The sequence below is a fragment of the Typopeltis vanoorti genome, chromosome 5 (genome assembly GCF_054136105.1).
Source record: "Typopeltis vanoorti isolate ZY-2024b chromosome 5, IOZ_Tvanoo_1.0, whole genome shotgun sequence".
In the NCBI taxonomy this organism is placed as follows: Eukaryota; Metazoa; Arthropoda; class Arachnida; order Uropygi; family Thelyphonidae; genus Typopeltis; species Typopeltis vanoorti.
Genome location: NC_143553.1, coordinates 137,753,194 through 137,772,552, shown reverse-complemented (window position 1 = coordinate 137,772,552; position 19,359 = coordinate 137,753,194). Strand labels below are relative to the sequence as shown.

General features: G+C 38.7%; 1 protein-coding gene across 1 annotated transcript in view; it reads left to right on the top strand.

Annotated features, from left to right (window-relative positions):
• LOC150106861 (sialin-like) overlaps positions 1-19,359 on the top strand; it is an 80,551-nt gene that overhangs the window by 45,499 nt on the left and 15,693 nt on the right. Inside the window, exon 3 of the mRNA XM_090392770.1 lies at positions 6,954-7,184. Coding sequence (XP_090248896.1) covers positions 6,954-7,184 — 231 coding nt within the window. The remainder of the gene's footprint in view (positions 1-6,953; positions 7,185-19,359) is intronic.

Genomic DNA, 19,359 nt, shown 5'->3' with positions numbered 1-19,359 from the left:
CAGATGGAGTCTATAAGGTCCACTATGGTAGATCTGCAAATAACATACGCAGGAGTCAAAAATGAGGATGATGGCATAAAGATCCAGCCCCAACAGTGGCAGATTACCGCAGATTACCAAAACAATGGACGATCGGGATATGCAATACGACACTTTATCCTTCAGCTATGAGAAATGTGGTGCTTCGAGGTATGTTAGAAGACATCACCACAGAGGAGATAGCAGCAGATCCTGTTTCCAAGATTTACCACCAGTTAAAGTCAGCAGAATGCTAAGAGCTGACAAGAGACGAATGACACCAGTCCTTGTAGACATCCATAATTCCTACAAAAACATTTATGATGTAACTTCAATCTGTGGGGTCAGGATCACTCCTGAACCTTTAAGGGAAAAGGCTTTAGAAGTACGTACATGGTCAAAAGCTATGTAAAGCCGAATATAAGTGCTTAAAATGTGATGAAGGCCACCCAACTAACACCTGCACCAACCCGGGCTAAATGTGCAAACTGCAGTGGCCCACACCTAAACAGTTACAGAGGATGTATTTACTATTATTATTATTATTATTATTATTATTATTATTATTATTATTATTACGGGCGACTCCAGGAGTCCTTAGACTCATCGAGGGAGGCCCTAAACATGTCCACACAACTATACGACATTCTCACAGTATATATCATACCTCCCTCCCACAAAAGACTCTGGCAGCTTATTCCACTCATTTACCACTCTAAAAGTAAAGAACCCAGCTCTAACACCCTTGATAACCATACTCTTGCCCAGCTTCCATAGGTGTCCTCTAGTTCTCCCACCACGAGTCCTGATCTCAAAAATATCCTTTGAATTAATCCTATAGAAACCCTTTAGCAATTTGAATGTCTCAATCATATCTCCCCTTTTCTGCCTATCAACTAATTTCTGCAACCCACAAATCTTCAACCTGTTCTCATAAGGTTCATTCCATAGACCTGCTATCATCTTAGTCACTCGCCTTTGGATCCTCTCCACCTCCTCCCCATCAAGAAGGAACCGAGGTGACCAAATCTGGGCACAGTAATCGAGATGAGGTCTTATCAAGGCTCGGTACAGAGGTACAATAACTTGCTTGTCTCTGCTCGTCAAGGTATTTTTCAACAACCAAGTGAGTTGATGAGCTGATTTAGCTACTTTTGCAATGTGCCCCCTAAACTTCATCTCCCTATCCACCAACACTCCCAATTTCCTGGCCTCATCAATCTCCTGGAATACAGTTCCACCAATGTGGTATACTGCTGCTAATCTTTTCACCCCAAAATGCATAACCTTACATTTTGTCAGATTAAATCGACATGCATTCTCCTTAGCCCAGAACTCCAATCTATCCAAATCGATCTGCAAGATTTTGACATCTTCTGCATTCACTATCGCCTACCTAACTTGGCATCATCAGCGAACAAATGAACTGTTCCCCTTAGATCCTTCCCAATATCGTTAATGAACAAATTAAACAGCAGTGGTCCAAGAACAGAGCCCTGAGGCACACCCCTAGTCACAGCCCGTCTTTTGGACTCTACTCCTGAATAAACTACTCTCTGATATCTCTCCATCATCCACCCACCTATCCATCTCACCAATCCTATATCCATTCCCATATGTTGTGGTTTACGGATTAGAATTCCATGTGGTATCCTGTCAAATGCGTTAGCCAGGTCCCGCTGTATCACTGTAAACCCATTAAACTTATCCAGTTCAGCCGTCACTATGTTATAAAACTTGAACAAGTTACTGAGGCGTGATCTACCCTTCACAAAGCCATGCTGTCCCCCGTACAGTATCTCATTTTCATAAATCCATTCCTGTATTTTTCCCTTGACTACTTTCTCCAAAACCTTGACAACGACTCCTGATATGCTGATCGGTCGATAATTTGCAACAGTAGTCTTGGATCCTCCTTTATGCAGTGGAACTATTTTCCCCTCTTTCTACACCATCGGGACTAAACCAGACCCGAGACTCAGATCAAACAACATGGTCAAGGGCACTGATAATTCTTTAGCCGCTTCACGTAAGACCCGTGCCGGTATACCATCCAATCCCACAGATGTATTCACATTAAGGTTCTGTAATAGACTATTCACCTTCACTTCGTTCATCACAATTCCCGTATAAACTAATGGTTCCCTCATTTTTTCAATGTCACCACCTGGATAATATACCCTTGTGCTCGCTCACTAACTCCACTATATCGACTGATTCCGTGACCTTCTTACATGATCATCATTCCTTAAAATCATTTTGCCGTGTACAGTTTTTTTATTTTTTTTGCTTGCAGCATATCGAAAACTCTGTTTTGGATTCTCTTTAGCTTGCATAGCTAGTTTCCTTTCATAATCCGCTTTTGCTTTTTTTTAGCACACTCGTTACTCTTCTGGACTGCACTTTATACCGTTCGTGTGCCTGCAGGTCACTTCTTTCTTTAAATTCCCTCCACAGTTGTTTCTTATTTTGCAGCACAAGCTTAATGGTGTTATTCATCCATTTAACCCCTACTTGTTTTACTATTCGGACCCTAGGTATACAATCAGCTATAACCTCCTGTAAATGCTCCTTGACTGCTTCCCATGCTCTATCGACATTCAGCCCTTGCAGTTGTGCATGCCATGACACTGATCCAAGCAATCTCCTAAGCTTGTCATACTTGCCAGCACGGTAATTCCACATATACCCTGTCTTAATCGAAAATTCCACACCTTTAGCCAGGTCAAGACCTTATGATCACTCTCGCCAATATGTGGCAACATGGTCATATTCATTACAGTCAAATTCTCAGATGCTATTACCAGGTCAAGCACTCTCACACCCCTAGTATTTTCAATTACATGCTGTCTCAAATAATTATCCCTTAATAACTGAATAAAATCCATTTCCTTCCTCACATGTATCCTCTCCTCATTCCAATCAATGTTACCATAGTTGAAACTCCCATAATAATTACCCTCCTTCCACTCATTTCATCAATTTGTTTATGCATACTATCTCCACCATCTATTCCATCACCTGGTCTATAGCAGCACCCAAACTGTATATTTTGTTCTGCCAGTCTAAATCATTTACTATCCGAAAAATAAAAGGACAGATTCTAACAAACAGTCTACCTCTTTCTCTGGCATGCGGACATCAGAAGCTTTGGTTCCCTAAAAAAAGATAACACAAGATCAGGATCAATCATAATCACATTCAAACCTAACAGGAATCATTACAGCTTCTCTTGCAAATATGCTTCAAGACTTAGTAAATCCAACCCTTCATTAAATTCTACAAAACGATTCCAGTATGAAACTAGTCCATTCTAATTGCGCTCACTGATGATCAGAAATAGATTTCTCTCTGATTTTCTACAGATTATAGCTTGGAATGTCAACGGCCTAACAAATAAAACCTTAGAACTCCTAGAATTCACTCAGAGATATCACCCAGATATTATTCTAATTAATGAAATCCATTTAAGACCTGCAGCTAACCATAAACTGAAAGGATATGAGCTCCACAGAAACGACAGGCTTGACTACAGAGGCGGTGGCACGGCCATTATTAAAAATTACGTTAGTCACCATGCATTAACCAACCTTGCAACCACTAATCATGAGATCACAGGTATTGAAATTCGCATCAACACAGATGGAATACTTAAAACCTATGCTGCCTACAACTGACCGACAAGGACTCTGCTATTTTCTGATTTGGATGCCGTCCTTGACGTTAGAGAGCCCATTATTATAGCAGGAGATCTCAACTCTAAACATTCATCTTGGAACAGCAGATCTATCAACAAAAATGTCCACATCCTTTTCAGTTATACAGTATCTAGCTATGCTGTTGTGACAGGTCCCACCGAACCAAGTCATTACAGTCCAACTGGCACTGCTGACATCCTAGCAATCATTACAGATGAGTTACAATTATTGTTATTCTACAGAATATTAAACATCAACACAGCCTCAAAACACTGAATGAATTATCATCAGATCATAACTCCATTCAACTCCAGCTAGAAAAACAAGAACTGTCCCCCCCCCCCTCACACACACTCTTTCATAACATGGGAGAAATTATCTAAATTACTTCCGGAATACATTTGCCCTGTTCCCTGTATAAGAACTAAGGAAGAAGTTGAAATAACAATAAAAATCTCACAAGCCAGAACAATGCAGCTCTGACAGCAGTCACCAAAACTACCCTCAAGCCCAATCGTCTTCCGGAAGACATCATGAACTTAATAAGAAAGAAAAACAAAGCAAGGAAAAGATATCATAATACACGTGCTCCTCAGGATAAAAAAAATCCTCATCAAACTGAAAAACCTAGTCAGAGATGCTCTCAAAAAATCATAGAAACCAACTATGGGAAAATTAGTTAACATCTATCATCCCTGATGATCATTCCATCTGGAAGCTCTTGAGAAATCTCAGAAACAAGAGGAAATCTCTTCCCCTTCTCCAATCAGACTTGGGCCTTGTGCATACGGACGCAGAAACTATAGTAAGGAATTTAGAAAAGCAATGTAGACCAGTATATGAAAACATAAACATCACTGGCATGTCAGATGCACAGTTCCTGCTTGATCAAGCCTACTTCACCAGCGGAAATAATCGCCATAATAAAGAACATTAAGAATAAATAAGCCCCTGGTCCTGATGGCATTACAAACAAAGTTATAAAGCTATTGCCCCACAGAGCTGTTGTGCATCTTACTAACATAATTAACGCAACAATTAGATTATAATATTTTCCTTCCTCTTGGAAAATAGCAGACATAGTCCCAGTACATAAAACGGGCAAAGATCCACATTTACCCAAAATTATTATTCCGTTAGCCTGCTTTCAAATCTAGGGAAAATTACTGAAAAAAATCATCCTCTCCAGGATACAGTGGACAAATTAAAAATCATCCCATAGGAACAATTTGGATTTCGCCAATATCGTAGCACCATCCAACAAATACATAGACTGATTGAGTATATCACCACTGGATTTAATTGGAAACAACACACTTGAGCTGTATTCCTAGACATCGCAAAGGCGTTTGACAAAATCTGACAAAACTATGGACTGTTATACAAACTTATTATTGCTAACGTTCTGCTGAAAATAGTACTGCTTATGGAGTCATATCTCATGGACGGATTAATGCAGGTCAAAATAAATGGTACAATTTCAACCTAACACTCTATTTTAGCGGGGGTTCCACAAGGATTCTTACTTGCCCGATTCTGTTTTCAATCTATGTGGCAGATATTCCGCATAACCCAATGTCATCCATCTTGGCCCTTTATGCAGATGACACAGCTGTATTAGCTAGATCACTTCATCCACACCTCTAACCAAAAAAAATCTATGAAAACCCTCTAAAACTAGAACAGTGGTTTGCCGACTGGCGATTACAAGTTAACCATCAGAAGAGTATAGCTGTGCTCTTCACTAGAAGATTAGCATCTCCCAAAGGGGACATCATTGTCCCCTTTGAACTGATAATGTTGATGATGTTGAGCTGTCTACATCTTTTTAAGAAGGTGAGATGGTTTACCATTCTCGCTTTTTTACATTTAAGTTTTTCAAAAGAACGTACCTTATGCTCTGTATAACCTTATGCTATGTTAAACCATCTAACCTTCTTAAAAAGATGTACACAGTTCAACATCATTCCCAAGGTTTTAACTATTAAAGAGCAAATACAATCAAAAAGAGCGAAACGTATTTACTTTAAGGCATCTTTGTCTTTACTCCGTGAAAGAATTCAACACGTTAGATTTGTAGTTAACAAGATAGACCTAAGATGCTTAGAACTTTTTGAAGACATCTCTAGCAGCATATATAGCAACGTTTAGAATATTCTTGACCGCATGGTTCAAAATAGTTTTGACAAGGTTTTTCTAACTAGTAAAAAATCTGAAATTAAAAAATTCGATAGACTTTATGAAAGAAAATCCAACTCAAGACCGAGTCTCCCAGATGAAAAAGTTATTTTCAATCTTTTAGAGTACACATTATCAAAACCAGAAGCCGACATACTAAAGAAAGGTTTCAACTTCACTCCAGATCACATTCCAAAGATTGATTTTATCAATCAACATCGAAAAGTCGCTTTCTTCATTCCCGGAAACAGTAGCAAATGATATCCGATTAAAAAGCACTATCATCCTTTCAACTTCAAAACCACCAAAACTTAATATAACTCCTCCTGAGAAGCGAGCCCCTGGCAAACCTAAAGAAGAACAAAGCAGGGTATCGTTACCTGTATTTAAAAATCGACAGAAGGTAACTAAGGCTGATTCTGAAAATTGTTTTTAAATCGACACTTTTATAGCAATTTCGACGATTGAAATATGGATCTAAACAATCACAAAGAAAGACGTTTTTCCGCATAGCATTCTTGTGTCTGATTTTTTTTTTTTTATAACAAATGAACTTAAAGCAGGTTTTGCTTATATGGTGTCATACTTATTTATTAACATTTTTACATAAAATTTTGTATTATTATTTCAAGTTTAGCCACTAAATATTATCCGATCGATATTAAAACTGAGAAAACAGGATTTTTTTTAAAAATATTCTGAATGCCAAATCGTCGTTATGCTTATAACGATGAGCTAAACATAAATACCCACAAAATTCTTTTGCTATTTATTTATTTTTATGTGGTATACGAAATCAGGAAGACGATGTTGAATAAGCATTCTCAAGTACAATCTATTGTTACTATGTTATTTTTTTTAATACAAATTAGCATAATAATTCTTTCTTACTGTTCTGTTTGACTTATTTTTGAATGCCCACATGATATAGTATGGGCCTGCGCATAATAATAATTGCATATTTATTAGAATTCTTTGCTTCTTCATCAAGCAAGTGAAGGATTTTAATGATTTTTATTTATATTTTTAAATCCTTTTTTCTTTCTTCACGTCATTTAGGGAACTTATCCGTGGAGTGCATCAACTCAAGGTTCCATTCTTGGAGCGATATTCTATGGATACAGTTTGACCCAGATAGCAGGAGGATGGTTGGCTCAAACAATAGGTGCAAAGCGATTGTGTGCCACTTGCTTGTTGGCTTCCTCCATCCTTACCTTGCTAACTCCGTTAGCTGCTTCAGTAGGGTTGGTGTCAATAATCTTGGTCAGAGTAATTCTTGGCATGCTGCAAGTAAGTGTTCTATTTTACAAAGCAATTCTTATAGCATTTCGTCGAATGCCGAAAATGGACGAAACTTTAATAATATGCAAAACCTGGAATAGTTATCGGAACGTGCAAAGAAAGTTTAAAGGTTATTTTAAATCATACAAGTATTTCTCTAGCATTTTTTGTTTTTTAATTATTGATTTATAATCAATTTTTAATTATACTTTTTCAGCACTTCTAAAATTTGTCGTAAACTTTCGTGATAACTTTTCAGAGAAAGTTAAACTAAATATTTCTTGATCACTAAGCTTTAAATCCAAATAGAAAACGGCTTAAATTATAAACAATAGGAATTACTATTACTGGGAAATGTTATGCAATCAGCTAGCAGAAACAAACAAAATTCTCACAAAATAATTTAACGATAACTGACAATTGACATTAATGTCTTTAGGGGTGAAGCAAGAAGCTTTTCATATTCCCCGTTATCTATTACGGCTACAGAGAGGGAAAATTTTATGAGCAGGTTGCTCGCCCTGGATGGGCATGGAGACTCTTGCCAAGATATGATCTAACAAGCTGTACCATTTTCAGTGAGATACCGGCTGAGATAAGTTTATGTAACAATCCGAAGTGCCCTATTTTGTCAAATGCTTTGGTCAGATCAAGAAAAATAGCTCTAGTGTATTGACGCCAGTTGTAGCTGGTGGTAATATATTCAACTATTCTGAGGATTTGCTGGGTAGTACTATGGTGTTGCCGAAAACCGAATTGCTCTTTAGGAAGGATGTTTAGTTCATTTACTGAAGCTTGAAGTTGTGAGAGGATGACCTTCTCTGCAATCTTACCCAAGTTAGAGATAAAGCTGATAGGACGATAATTGTAAGGCAGGTACGGGTCCTTGCATGGCTTATGAATTGGGATTAAATCAGCCTATTTCCGGTGGAAGGAAAATAGTGAAACCTTAAGATTGCATTTATTATTATGGTCAGGTGTACTACAGCTTTTCGGGGCAGCAGCTTGATCACCATATTCGTGATGCCGTCCGACTAGGAGCTTTTTTTGTTCCTTAATTTTTTTATAATATCATATATAGCAGGTGATGTGGAAGTTTTAATGAGTGTCTGGCCTGTCTGTAAATTTTATACAAGCCTGTCTGTAAATATACTTCACCAGGCTGCTCTATACTCTTCCACACAAACACTTCCATGGACACTGTTCGTCCGAGATGGCATTCATGATTCTCCCTTTGTCTTCTAAATCTTTTGAAATACATTTATCATCTAATCAGTATTCCTTGATAGTTCAACTGCAAACTCACAGAACAATCTCTTCTTCATCTTCGTTCATTCCGAAACCTCGATTGCCTAGTGTATCGACGCTACTTTCGGGTGGAAAAGAATCCCCAGTTCGAATCTTGCCTAAGATAATAAGAACGTTTATAAAGGATTTTTTACCTAAAGGTGAATTATTTGCTCGAAAATACCGATAGCACGTTATTTCCTCCAGTCAAACCAACCAAAAAATCAAACGTATGCTCCAGTTGTGTTCCAGTCGCGCCTAGCAGTTAATGTTTAATATGGCTTGTCCGTGGTGAGCATTATTCCCGAAAATGAGGATGTGCAGGTGACTTTTGCAACACAGTGTACTTCGAGTACCGAATGCTGGTTTTCAAAAGTACTTCAAAATTTGAGTACCTTGTTTCATTATGCTATGTAAACCAATAAATATTTACTGAAAGTACGTTTTTAATCCAGTTCTGGTTTTATTTTACATTTATTTGTATTCATTTCTTATTAATCTGTGGTCACTTACCTTCTCTATTGGAAAATGTAACATTACTTCTAAGTAATGTTACATTTTCCAATAGAGAAGGTAAGTGTTCCAGTAGAGAAGGTAATGGTTTTCTTCAAGAAAACCATTCTCTTCACTTTCTTGAAGATTTTTAGTAACGAGGTGTGGCCGTAGAGATCTGGCTAATAATGCTGTATCATCCGCATGATGGATGACATTGGTTTATGCGCAATGTCTGACATGTATATAGAAAATAGCATTGGAGCCAGCAGGGATCCCTGCGGTACTCCTGCCAAGATATGGCGTTGGGATGAGGTAGTACCATTGATCTTGACTTGCATGCTTCTGTTCTGTAAATATAATCTAACTAGATGTACTATTTTCAGTGAGAAACCGGCTGGGACAAGTTTATGTAGCAATCCGAAGTGCCCTATTTTGTCAAATGCTTTGGATAGATCAAGAAAATAGCTCTAGTGTATTGATCACCAGTTGTAGCTGGTGGTATTATATTCAATTATTCTGAGGATTTGCTCTGTAGTACTATGGTGTTGCCGAAAACCGAATTGCTCTTTAGGAAGGATGTTTAGTTCATTTACTGAGTTTTGAAGTAGTGAGAGGATGACCTTCTCTGCAATCTTACCCAAGTTAGAGATGAGGCTGATAGGACGATAATTGTGAGGCAGGTGCGGGTCCTTGCCTGGCTTATGAATAGGGATTAAATCAGACTGTTTCCAGGTGGAAGGAAAACAGTGAAACCTTAAGATTGCATTTATTATTATGGTCAGGTGCACTACAGCTTTTCGAGGCAGCAGCTTGATCACCCTATTTGAGATGCCATCTGGACCAGGAGCTTTTTTGTTCTCTAAATTTTTATAATATCATATATTTAAGCAGGTAATGTGGGTGCAAGATGTCAGCACCGGCATCAGGAAGTTTTAATGAGTGTCTGACCTCATTAAAACTGTATAAAATTCACCTGTCTGTGAATTTTATACAAGTGATCGAAGTCTAAGTTTCATATGAAGTTTGCACTGCTCTTCTAAATTTTTTGCTATGGCTTCTGCCCTGTCTACATCTGTGTGAACAAGGTTCCAGTCAGAAAGTATAGGGGGAGGCATCTGCCTTTGTTTCTGATATTTCTCAGTAGTTCCCAGATAGAATGATCAGTAGGTGAGATAGAGGCTAATGTTTCTTCCCATAATTGCTCTCTGTGAGATTTGAGTGCATCTCTCTCTGCCGCATTTAGTTTATTAAGAACTGTTTTGTCTTGTGGCAGGCTGGTGTTGTGAAATCTTTTATTACTCTGTTTTTTCTCTTAGCAAGTTCATAATGTCTTCGGGAAGACCACTAGGCTTGGGGACAGATTTGTGGGAGGTGCTGCTATTATAGTGGAGTTAATTTGTTGGGTGAGACTTGTGAAAACGGTTTCGACATCTTCTTTAGAATTTATATGAGGAACAGGTCCAACATAATCCCAAAGTACTTTTGACAATGTTTCCCACGATATAAATGAGTGAGAGGGAAAAGACAGGTATTCTTGTTTTCCCAGCTGTAGCAGAATTGGGTTATGATCAGATGACAACTCGTTCAATGATTTTAGGCTGTACTGAAGTTTGGGGACAGATTATATATAATATAACAGATCTTGAAGGATAGTTATATCCAGGATGTCAGCAATGCCGAACGTACTAAGATGAGTTGGTTCGGTGGGGCCAGCCCCGACAGCATAGTTTGATGCTATGTAGTTGGAGAGCATTCAGCCATTCTTTTTGGTGGTTCTACAATTCCAGGCAGCGTGCTTGGAGTTTAAGTCTCCAGCAATAATGATGGACTCTCTGATGTCTAAGATGGCATTTAAATCAGAATGCAGTAGAGTTTTTAAGGATGGGTTCTAAGCTGAGTAGATTTTCAGTCTGCCAACCGAGCTGGTGAATACTTCCACTCCTGTGACCTCAAAGTTAGTGGTTGGAGGGTTGTTTACAGAATGGTGTTTGAATTTGATATAATTTTTAATGAAGATGGCAATGCCGCCGTCTCTATAGTTTAACCTGTCGGGTCTGTATAGGAGATAACCCCTTATTTTAGGGCTGTCCGAGGGTCTTAGATGTGCTTCACTTATTAGAATAACATCTGGTTGATATCCATGGGTAAAATCTTCGAGCTCCAGAATTTTGTTTCTGAGGCCATTTTCATTCCATGCAACTATCTGATGAGAGGCAGGAATTAGTTTGTTTCTATTCCTCTATAAGTGCTGTGAGGAAGGCCTCTGTTTCGCGTAGGAATCTTTTAGTGGAGGTTGCTGAAGGATTTGACAGGGTGAAATCTTGTAGCATGTGCTAGAGAGGCCATAATAACAGCTGTCAGGTTTGTAGGTGCTGTTGGTTGATTCTGTTCTGGTGTTGCCTTGTTTGTACGGGCCACATCTGCATAGCTTCTTGTTTGCCTTTGGCACCCTTTATATTTGAAGGCCGATCCTCCAGCTGTGGTGCAGGGGCCTCTGGTATTCTTGTACTAGAGGAGAAGGAGGAGGACTGTTTAGCTATCTCCAAGGAGGACTGTTTAGCTATCTGTTTTTCGGGTGTGCTGAGTACATCACTTGTAGTTGGCAGGATGAGGGCCACCGCAGTTGGCACATTTAGCCGAGGTGGTTTTCGGCTTTGTACAGATATTGATTGGGTGGCTATCCCCACATTTCAGATTTTTAAACTCAGCTTTACACAGTTTCTGGGCTTGGCCAAACTTTTGGCACCCGTGGCACTGCCCAGAAGATCCCATTTTCCGTAGTGGCTCTAGTGTAATGATGAGCTCTCAAATTGATTTTAAGTTGTAAATATTTTTGTAAATTTTGTGGATCTCTACCAGGATTAACGGCATGGGAGTCTTGTTGGATCTATACATTCTGCTGACCTTAATAGGTGGGAGATCCTGTAAGTTAAGATCAGGAGCTGTCTCTTCTGGATCAATGTCTTCACAAACGCCACGGACGACCACTTTAATTTTTTTTCTTTCTGAACTGAGTGAGAAGGTATGGTGCTGAATACCTCTGACGTCCATTTCCTTTGTTAATTTTCGGTAATCTGTCACCGTGGCGGGTTGTATCTTGATACCCTCATCCATATTTTTGGCCTTTGTGTAATCAATTTGTAAACTGGACATTGTAGATCTTAGAGCTGACTATCTGTGTTTTTCTCTTAGTATGATCGGAGGCACCTTTTCTTTGGAAGCAGTGGAGGTCGATACTGGACCGTCTTTTTCCATTTCTTTATCTTTGGGTGGAAGTAGAGATCACCGATTCCAACTGTTGCTCTTTTATCGGCGTCATCGCATGTGAATAGGCGATGACGCCGATCAATGTGATGTGTCAGAAGCTGACGAAAAAAAAACAAAAACTAAAACCGCTTACCTTGCAGTTGTAGTCTGGCCGAGACTTCTGCAAAACTGCGAATTTTTTTGGATAAAAGTACTGGCATAAAATGCCGAAATCTTCTTCAACAAGTATCAGTAAACGTCTTCACAATTCACAAGTCAAATGACTCGACTCTCATGAATTTGTTAGATAATCGAGAAAGAGTTAGTTAACTGACAATCTCAATCAAAACTCGCGATGACTGATTTTAATTCTCTTCAAATATTAATTTTAAATATATATTTAGATAAATGGTGTAATTAAGAAATAACAAAATTTTCTTTGTATTTTAATTAAAACTTTAAAAATTCATTTTATATTGTAATGCTTGTTAAGTATTCATTTATAAAATATTTAAGTTTTTCAAAAATATTAGAAATTTATAAATATACAAAAAGAAAATTATATAGAAAATTAATGCAAACATTCATACTATATTGTTAGGTTTCATTTTGCATATGATTTCATGAAGGAAGCATCTCCTAATATCGCCTGGTACGATCGATTGCAAACTTTGATCATGTAAAACAATGGCGCTCGGACTTCAGCATGAATAATAATAATAATAATAAAAGAACCTCAGTGTCATACATTGGCAATCTTATTTATTACTAGATATAATGATCCGCCCAGTTAAAAATGCACTTCTAAATTTAATTTTACAAAAAAAAAAAAAAAAAAGATAATCCTTATATGCATAGGTTTTTATGAAATGGAATACGCAAGCCTGTTGGTGTAGCCTAACAACCACTTAGCAGAATAATACTCCCCCGGAACCACAACTAAAGTCTCATTTTCAACGTGACAAAGAATTATGTGCAAACTGTAATATTTACATTTTACATAGATGTAAATTTACATATTTCTATATACAGTATAAAACCATGTTTAAAATTGCTTGGTATCTTTAACATATATATATATATATATATATATATATATAACAAGGAGAACCGGCCTACCAGTCCGGAACTCGGGGTTGGGCGCCGTAGGTGTCAGGGGGCGGAGCCCCTCCTAGGATGTAAATAATCCTTTTTGTTGCCTATCTTCCTATGTATATTTTATCAAGTTGAAAAAAAAAATAAAAAATATATATATATTAGGATAACCAAGCAATTTTATATGCTTGGTTATTTTAACTCCTAATCCCAAGTATACAAACAATTAAGTTTGCGCCTGAAACAAAGTTCAAGTCTAAAGATGGTACAACACCAGGGCAACTCATTGTAAAGGTGGGTAAAGCTCTGATCACTATTCTTAGTATTCCCACCATATATTCCCACCATATATATATATATATATATATATATATATGGTGGGAATTATTTATTCCCACCATATATTTATTTATTTATTTATATATATATATATATATATATGGTGGGAATAAATGAACCCACCCATAATGCATTGCAGTATACATCTTCTAGTGAGATGTGCTTTACATTATGGGAAAATACTAAGAATAGTGATCAGAGCTTTACCCACCTTTACAATGAGTTGCCCTGGTGTTGTACCATCTTTAGACTTGAACTTTGTTTCAGGCGCAAACTTAATTGTTTGTATACTTGGGATTAGGAGTTAAAATAACCAAGCATATAAAATTGCTTGGTTATCCTAATATATATATATATTTTTTATTTTTTTTTTTCAACTTGATAAAATATACATAGGAAGATAGGCAACACAAAGGATTATTTACATCCTAGGAGGGGCTCCGCCCCCTGACACCTACGGCGCCCAACCCCGAGTTCCGGACTGGTAGGCCGGTTCTCCTTGAATTCTGATGACTCGAAAGGGGGATTCCTCGAGGGGAGGAACCCCCCCCCGAGTTCCGGACTGGTAGGCCGGTTCTCCTTGAATTCTGATGACTCGAATTTTGAAGACTCGACAATCAGGGTAGCCCCTGAGTTTCAAAACGTTTCAAATAACTTGGCAAAAAAACGTGACACAAAAAACGTTACAAAAAAAGCTTATCATTTTATATTATAGAGTAGCTTATAAGAATATATATTACAGTGGGAAAAAAAAGGATTTTCGTTTTAGATAAACAATTGAAAGGAGGCAAAGGATGCATCAGTGGTAGACAGGAATTGTCTTTTTAGTTATAGTCAATATTACATTACAGTTCAATGTCACTTTTAATTATTTTTCAGATGAAGTGTTTCGTCGTCGGCAATCCAGAACAGAGTACCAGTTGGATTCCGTTTCTCTGTGAATTTTGCGGCTGTTCTTGTTTCTTTGTAGTAATCAAGTTCCAGTAAAGTCTGCTTTGTAATTTTCGACGTAGGCTACGCATGAGGGTTTGTTCCGATTCAGTGATGGATGGGTGCTGGTTATTTCTTGTGTGTTTTAGGTAGAAACTGTAGATGACGGCCTTAGCGCAGATGAAGAGGAAATTGCATATTCTGCGTCTGTTCTCTTCTGTATGGACTAAACTCAATGGCTGTGTGCGCGGAGGCAGTATTAAGAGCATAGGTGATCATCGCTTTTTTAGCAGGACAGGTTAGATATGTGTGTTCCAAGGTACCTGAAACTTCATAGAATGGACACAGATCCGTTTCTCTAAGTTGAAATTTGTAGAGCTTAGAAGGGGTTGGCAAGATGTTATGCCATAGTCTCCACTGTATGTCGGAATCTGGTTTGGCACACTTCGATTTATATGGAAGATCCCACTGAAAACTGAGTGGCATATGCAGCATTGTAGATGAGAGGGTTAAGGATGAATATACGAAGGGCGAAGTTGGAGACACTGACATCAGGTGGTGGTATATTTTCTTGTAGTTGGAGGGAAGCATTGGAAGTGAGGCTTCAAGTGATACAAGATCGGCTCGGCGAAGTTTTATTAACTCATTTTATTGACAAATCCGAATGAAATAATAAAAAAAAATGACATCTCGTAATAACACTTCTGACGTGAGAACGTATTATAAAGTCTCACTTTTTTTTTTTTTAATTCAGGTGTAAAAAATCAAATATTTTGTCCCAAAAGCAATGTTGTCCTTATTGATTTCGGCGTCAGGGTGCGTTGTTTTCATTTATGGCTGAAGAAGGTAAGCGATGAGACCAATATATTACGTCTGTTATTATATCAAAATCGGAAGTGTTTATCTCGGTTATTTATTTTATGTAGATGATGTCATTCTCTTAAATAAGTGCGTACACGTTCTTAGACCACCTGAATACATTGAATAACGTCACAATCATGGCATGAATCAGCAACAAAGAAACCGAAAACTATGAAAATAGGGCAGGGACATAGAAAATTAAATACGGAAGTAGACAATACAATGAGTAAAGCTGGTATTAGGGAAAGTCAACTGAATAAATTTATATGGAATAAGAGAGAAATTAGTCAAAACATTAAAGTAGCTGTATATAAGACAGTGAGTTAAAATGCATTTTAGCATTTTAACTTACTTATTTAGAAAGAAAACAGTGGATGAGAACTGCATACCACAGATATGAGAGTTTGGTAAAGAATTTGTGGAGTAAATAGATGGCATCAATGGCAGAATCATATTCAAGTTGAGAAAACGGAAGCACGTGATAATCTTGTTAGCATCCAGAATATGTTTTGCTCGGATTTTAGATGTTTCTGCGTTCTGAAATGGGTTTGTTCTTCATCGTAGAATTTCGTACTGCAGAGTAATTGGAATGCATACGAAATATCTAATGTTTTAAATATGATTAACTTTACGAATCGTTGTATAAGTCCTACTTTTGAAAGTTGTAACTTACTTTGGTTGTTCTCTACGCACGAACTAATGAAAGTTACAACTTTCAGGATTATGATCATGCAAGATGAGAATTTAAAAGAAAAAAAGTTGACTTTGCGTATTGTATTTCACAACTTAAAAATTGCAAGTGATGAAACAATTTGTCATTTTTTTTGTCTGATAAGTGTTCACCTATTGTATATCAACATATACGCTGCTTGGAAAGAAGTCAATGGACACCCTCACGTCTCCTACCAGAGTGAATAACACCAACTATGAAATTCGAAGGTGGGGTGGTGGTGTATCATGCCATGTAACAAGTCACGTGTTTGTAGCATGTATAAATTGCAGGAATATGATACTCCCAAATCAGTGAACTATATCCGGTTGAAATGGCTGCGAGAAGGGAACTGGCAGAGTTTGAAACAGTCATTACGATAAGATGCCATGTTCCAGGCCTATCCGTTCGGCAAATTGTTTGACAAATTGTCAAATTGCAGTTGACTCCGTGCCTTTCCATACTGAGATGGAAGGGCACGGAGTCAACTGCAATTGCAGCCTGCAGTGGACGACCTACCACACTCACTGAACGTTACCATAAGGTTCTACGAAGGATGATATGTAATAACTGCCATTCGTCTGCCGACACGTTGAATACGGAGATCGACTGGAACACGAGTCTAAACAAAAACATTCTGAACCGAGACTCACAGCATGCGTTTCCATGGTAGGACCGCAATATGCAAGCCCCAGATTATCCGAACCAACATGCGTCGTCTTCAGTGGTAGCGTGGACAGTGGGACGTCGAAGCTTTGAAAGCTGCGCTATGGAGTGATGAATCACGCTGCGCCCTTTACTTAGCATATGGACGGATGTACGGATATTGGGAGGAGGCCCGGTGAAGGTCTGTTATCAGAGTGCGTAACCCCAACTATGAAATTCGGAGGTGGCGGTGCGATGGTATGGTCTTGCTTTTTCTGGTTTAGCCTCGGACCTCTGTTTGTGGTGTCGCGAACATTGAACACCGAGGCCAATGCTTCCTACTTTGTGGTTTTTCTATGGAACTGTCCTCTGTCTCTTTCAACAACAATGCACCTTGTCATAAGGCTGCTGCTGTAACTGAGTGGTTTCTGAACATGAACATCGCAACATTTTATTGGTCTCTACAGAACCCTGATCTCAACCCTATTGAACATCTTTGGGATGAAGTGGAGCGACGGGGGAGGTCAATGGACGTCCGTCCCATAAGAGTTCAGGATTTCATTACATGCCTACAGGAGGAATTGCCCCAAATTCCCATTGATCGCTATTGTAAGCTTGTGGAAAATATTCCCTGGAAAATTGCTTCACTCATGGCAGCAAAAGGAGGTCCTACATCTTTTAAAGGTAGTCTCCATGGCCTGTTTGCTCCTCACACTATGGTGTCCGTTGACTTGTTTCCAAGGAATGTTACATACGTTCATGAAAAATCGTATAATATAATATACATAAGTTTAGATTAGTCTCATTCAGAAAAGCAATTGTGTTTCTTATGTATTTCGACAATTGACATTTATGTCTTTAGGGGTGAAGCAAGGTGCTTTTCATATTCCCCGCTATCTGTTGTGGTTACAGTGAGGGTAAAATTTACGAGCAGTTTGCTCGCCCTGAATGGGCATGGAGATTATGCATCGCTATAGGAGGCTAATATAGCTTTTGGTCTTCTATATTTGAATATGTCTGTTGCTTCGTATGCTGCAGGTTGTTGAACCAAATCGTTGGGGTGTGTGGACGTCTTTAGGAAAAAGTTGGATGCTAAGAATTGTGGAAAAGAGAAAATATAAGGAATATTTGTATCTCTATGAAGTTGATTGTTTCTAACATACCGGGGCGTTCAGAATCATTCTCAAAAAGGACGCAGGACATATATGGCGCAGAGGGTGAAGCTTGACGCTTTTCATATTTCCTGTTGTCTGTTTCGGGAGCAGTGATGGGAGAGGTTTGTGAGCTATTTTAGCCGCCCTGAGTGGGCAGAAGTGGTTATTCGTCGTTGAGTGTTAGGATGGCTTTCGGTCTTTTATGTTTCCAGTGGTCATTACCGTCATAGTTTCCGGCTTTTTGTATCAGTTGGTTTGGATGCGTAGATGTCTTCATAAAGAATTTCTCTGCTAGGGAGCGTAGTAATGGAGAGATGTGGGGGATATTTATGTCCCGGTGGATCTGGGCATTCCTGATGAACCACGGGACGTCCAGAATCATTGGCAGGCATTTGTTCTGTAGTCTTTGTAGCTTGAGGCTTGTGGTTGGCGAGATCTGGCTAGAATAGCCGTGTCATCTGCATAAAGGGCGATGGTGGATGTAAGAGGATTTTGAGGGATGTCTGCCATATACATGTTGAACAGGATCGGGGCTAGCAGTGATTCTTGAGGAACTCCAGCGAAGATTTTCCGTTGGGTTCAGACTGTTTCATTGATTTTGACTTGGATCCTCCTGTTGGAGAGATATGATTTGATCAGGTGTATCATGTTTAGTGGAAGGTTAGCGATAAATTTGTAGAGGAGGCATTGGTGCCAGATCTTATCGAAGGCCTTTGAGATGTCTAGGAAGAGAGCTCAGTGTGTTGATTCCAATTAAATCCTGTAGTGATGTATTCTACCAGTCTATGGATTTGATGGGTGGTGCTGTGATTTTGACGGAAGCCAAATTGTTATTCTGGAATGATATTTAGTTGGTTTACATGATCTTGGAGTCTGATGAGGATGATTTTCTCAGCTATTTTCCCTAAATTGGATAGCAGGCTGATGGGACGGTAATTTTCAGGTAGGTGTGGGTCTTTGCCTGGTTTGTGAATTGGGATGATATCAGCTATTTTCCGTGACTGGGGGAAGTGCTGCCATTTGAGGATGGAGTTTATGATATTTGCCAGATGTGCTATGGCTTTGCGTGGTAGTGCCTTGATGTCTTGGTTAGTGATGCCATCAGGACCTGGGGCTTTCTTGATCTTGAGATGGTTGATGGTGCCGATTATATCGGTAGGTGAGGTAGGCATTATAGGACTTGGATTGACATTGGGACGATTTACTGTGAACCTGACTTTACGATGGATCTTGTATACGTGGCTGATGTTTAGGTTCTCATATGAAGGACTGCATTGTTTCTCTAGGTTTCTTGCTATGGCTTCGGCTTTGTCAGCATCTGTGTATGCAAGGTGCTGTTCTGCTTGCAGAGGGGAGGGGGAGGGATTTGCGCTTGTTCCTGAGGTTGTTTAGGAATTTCCATATAGAATAATCTGCTGTTGAG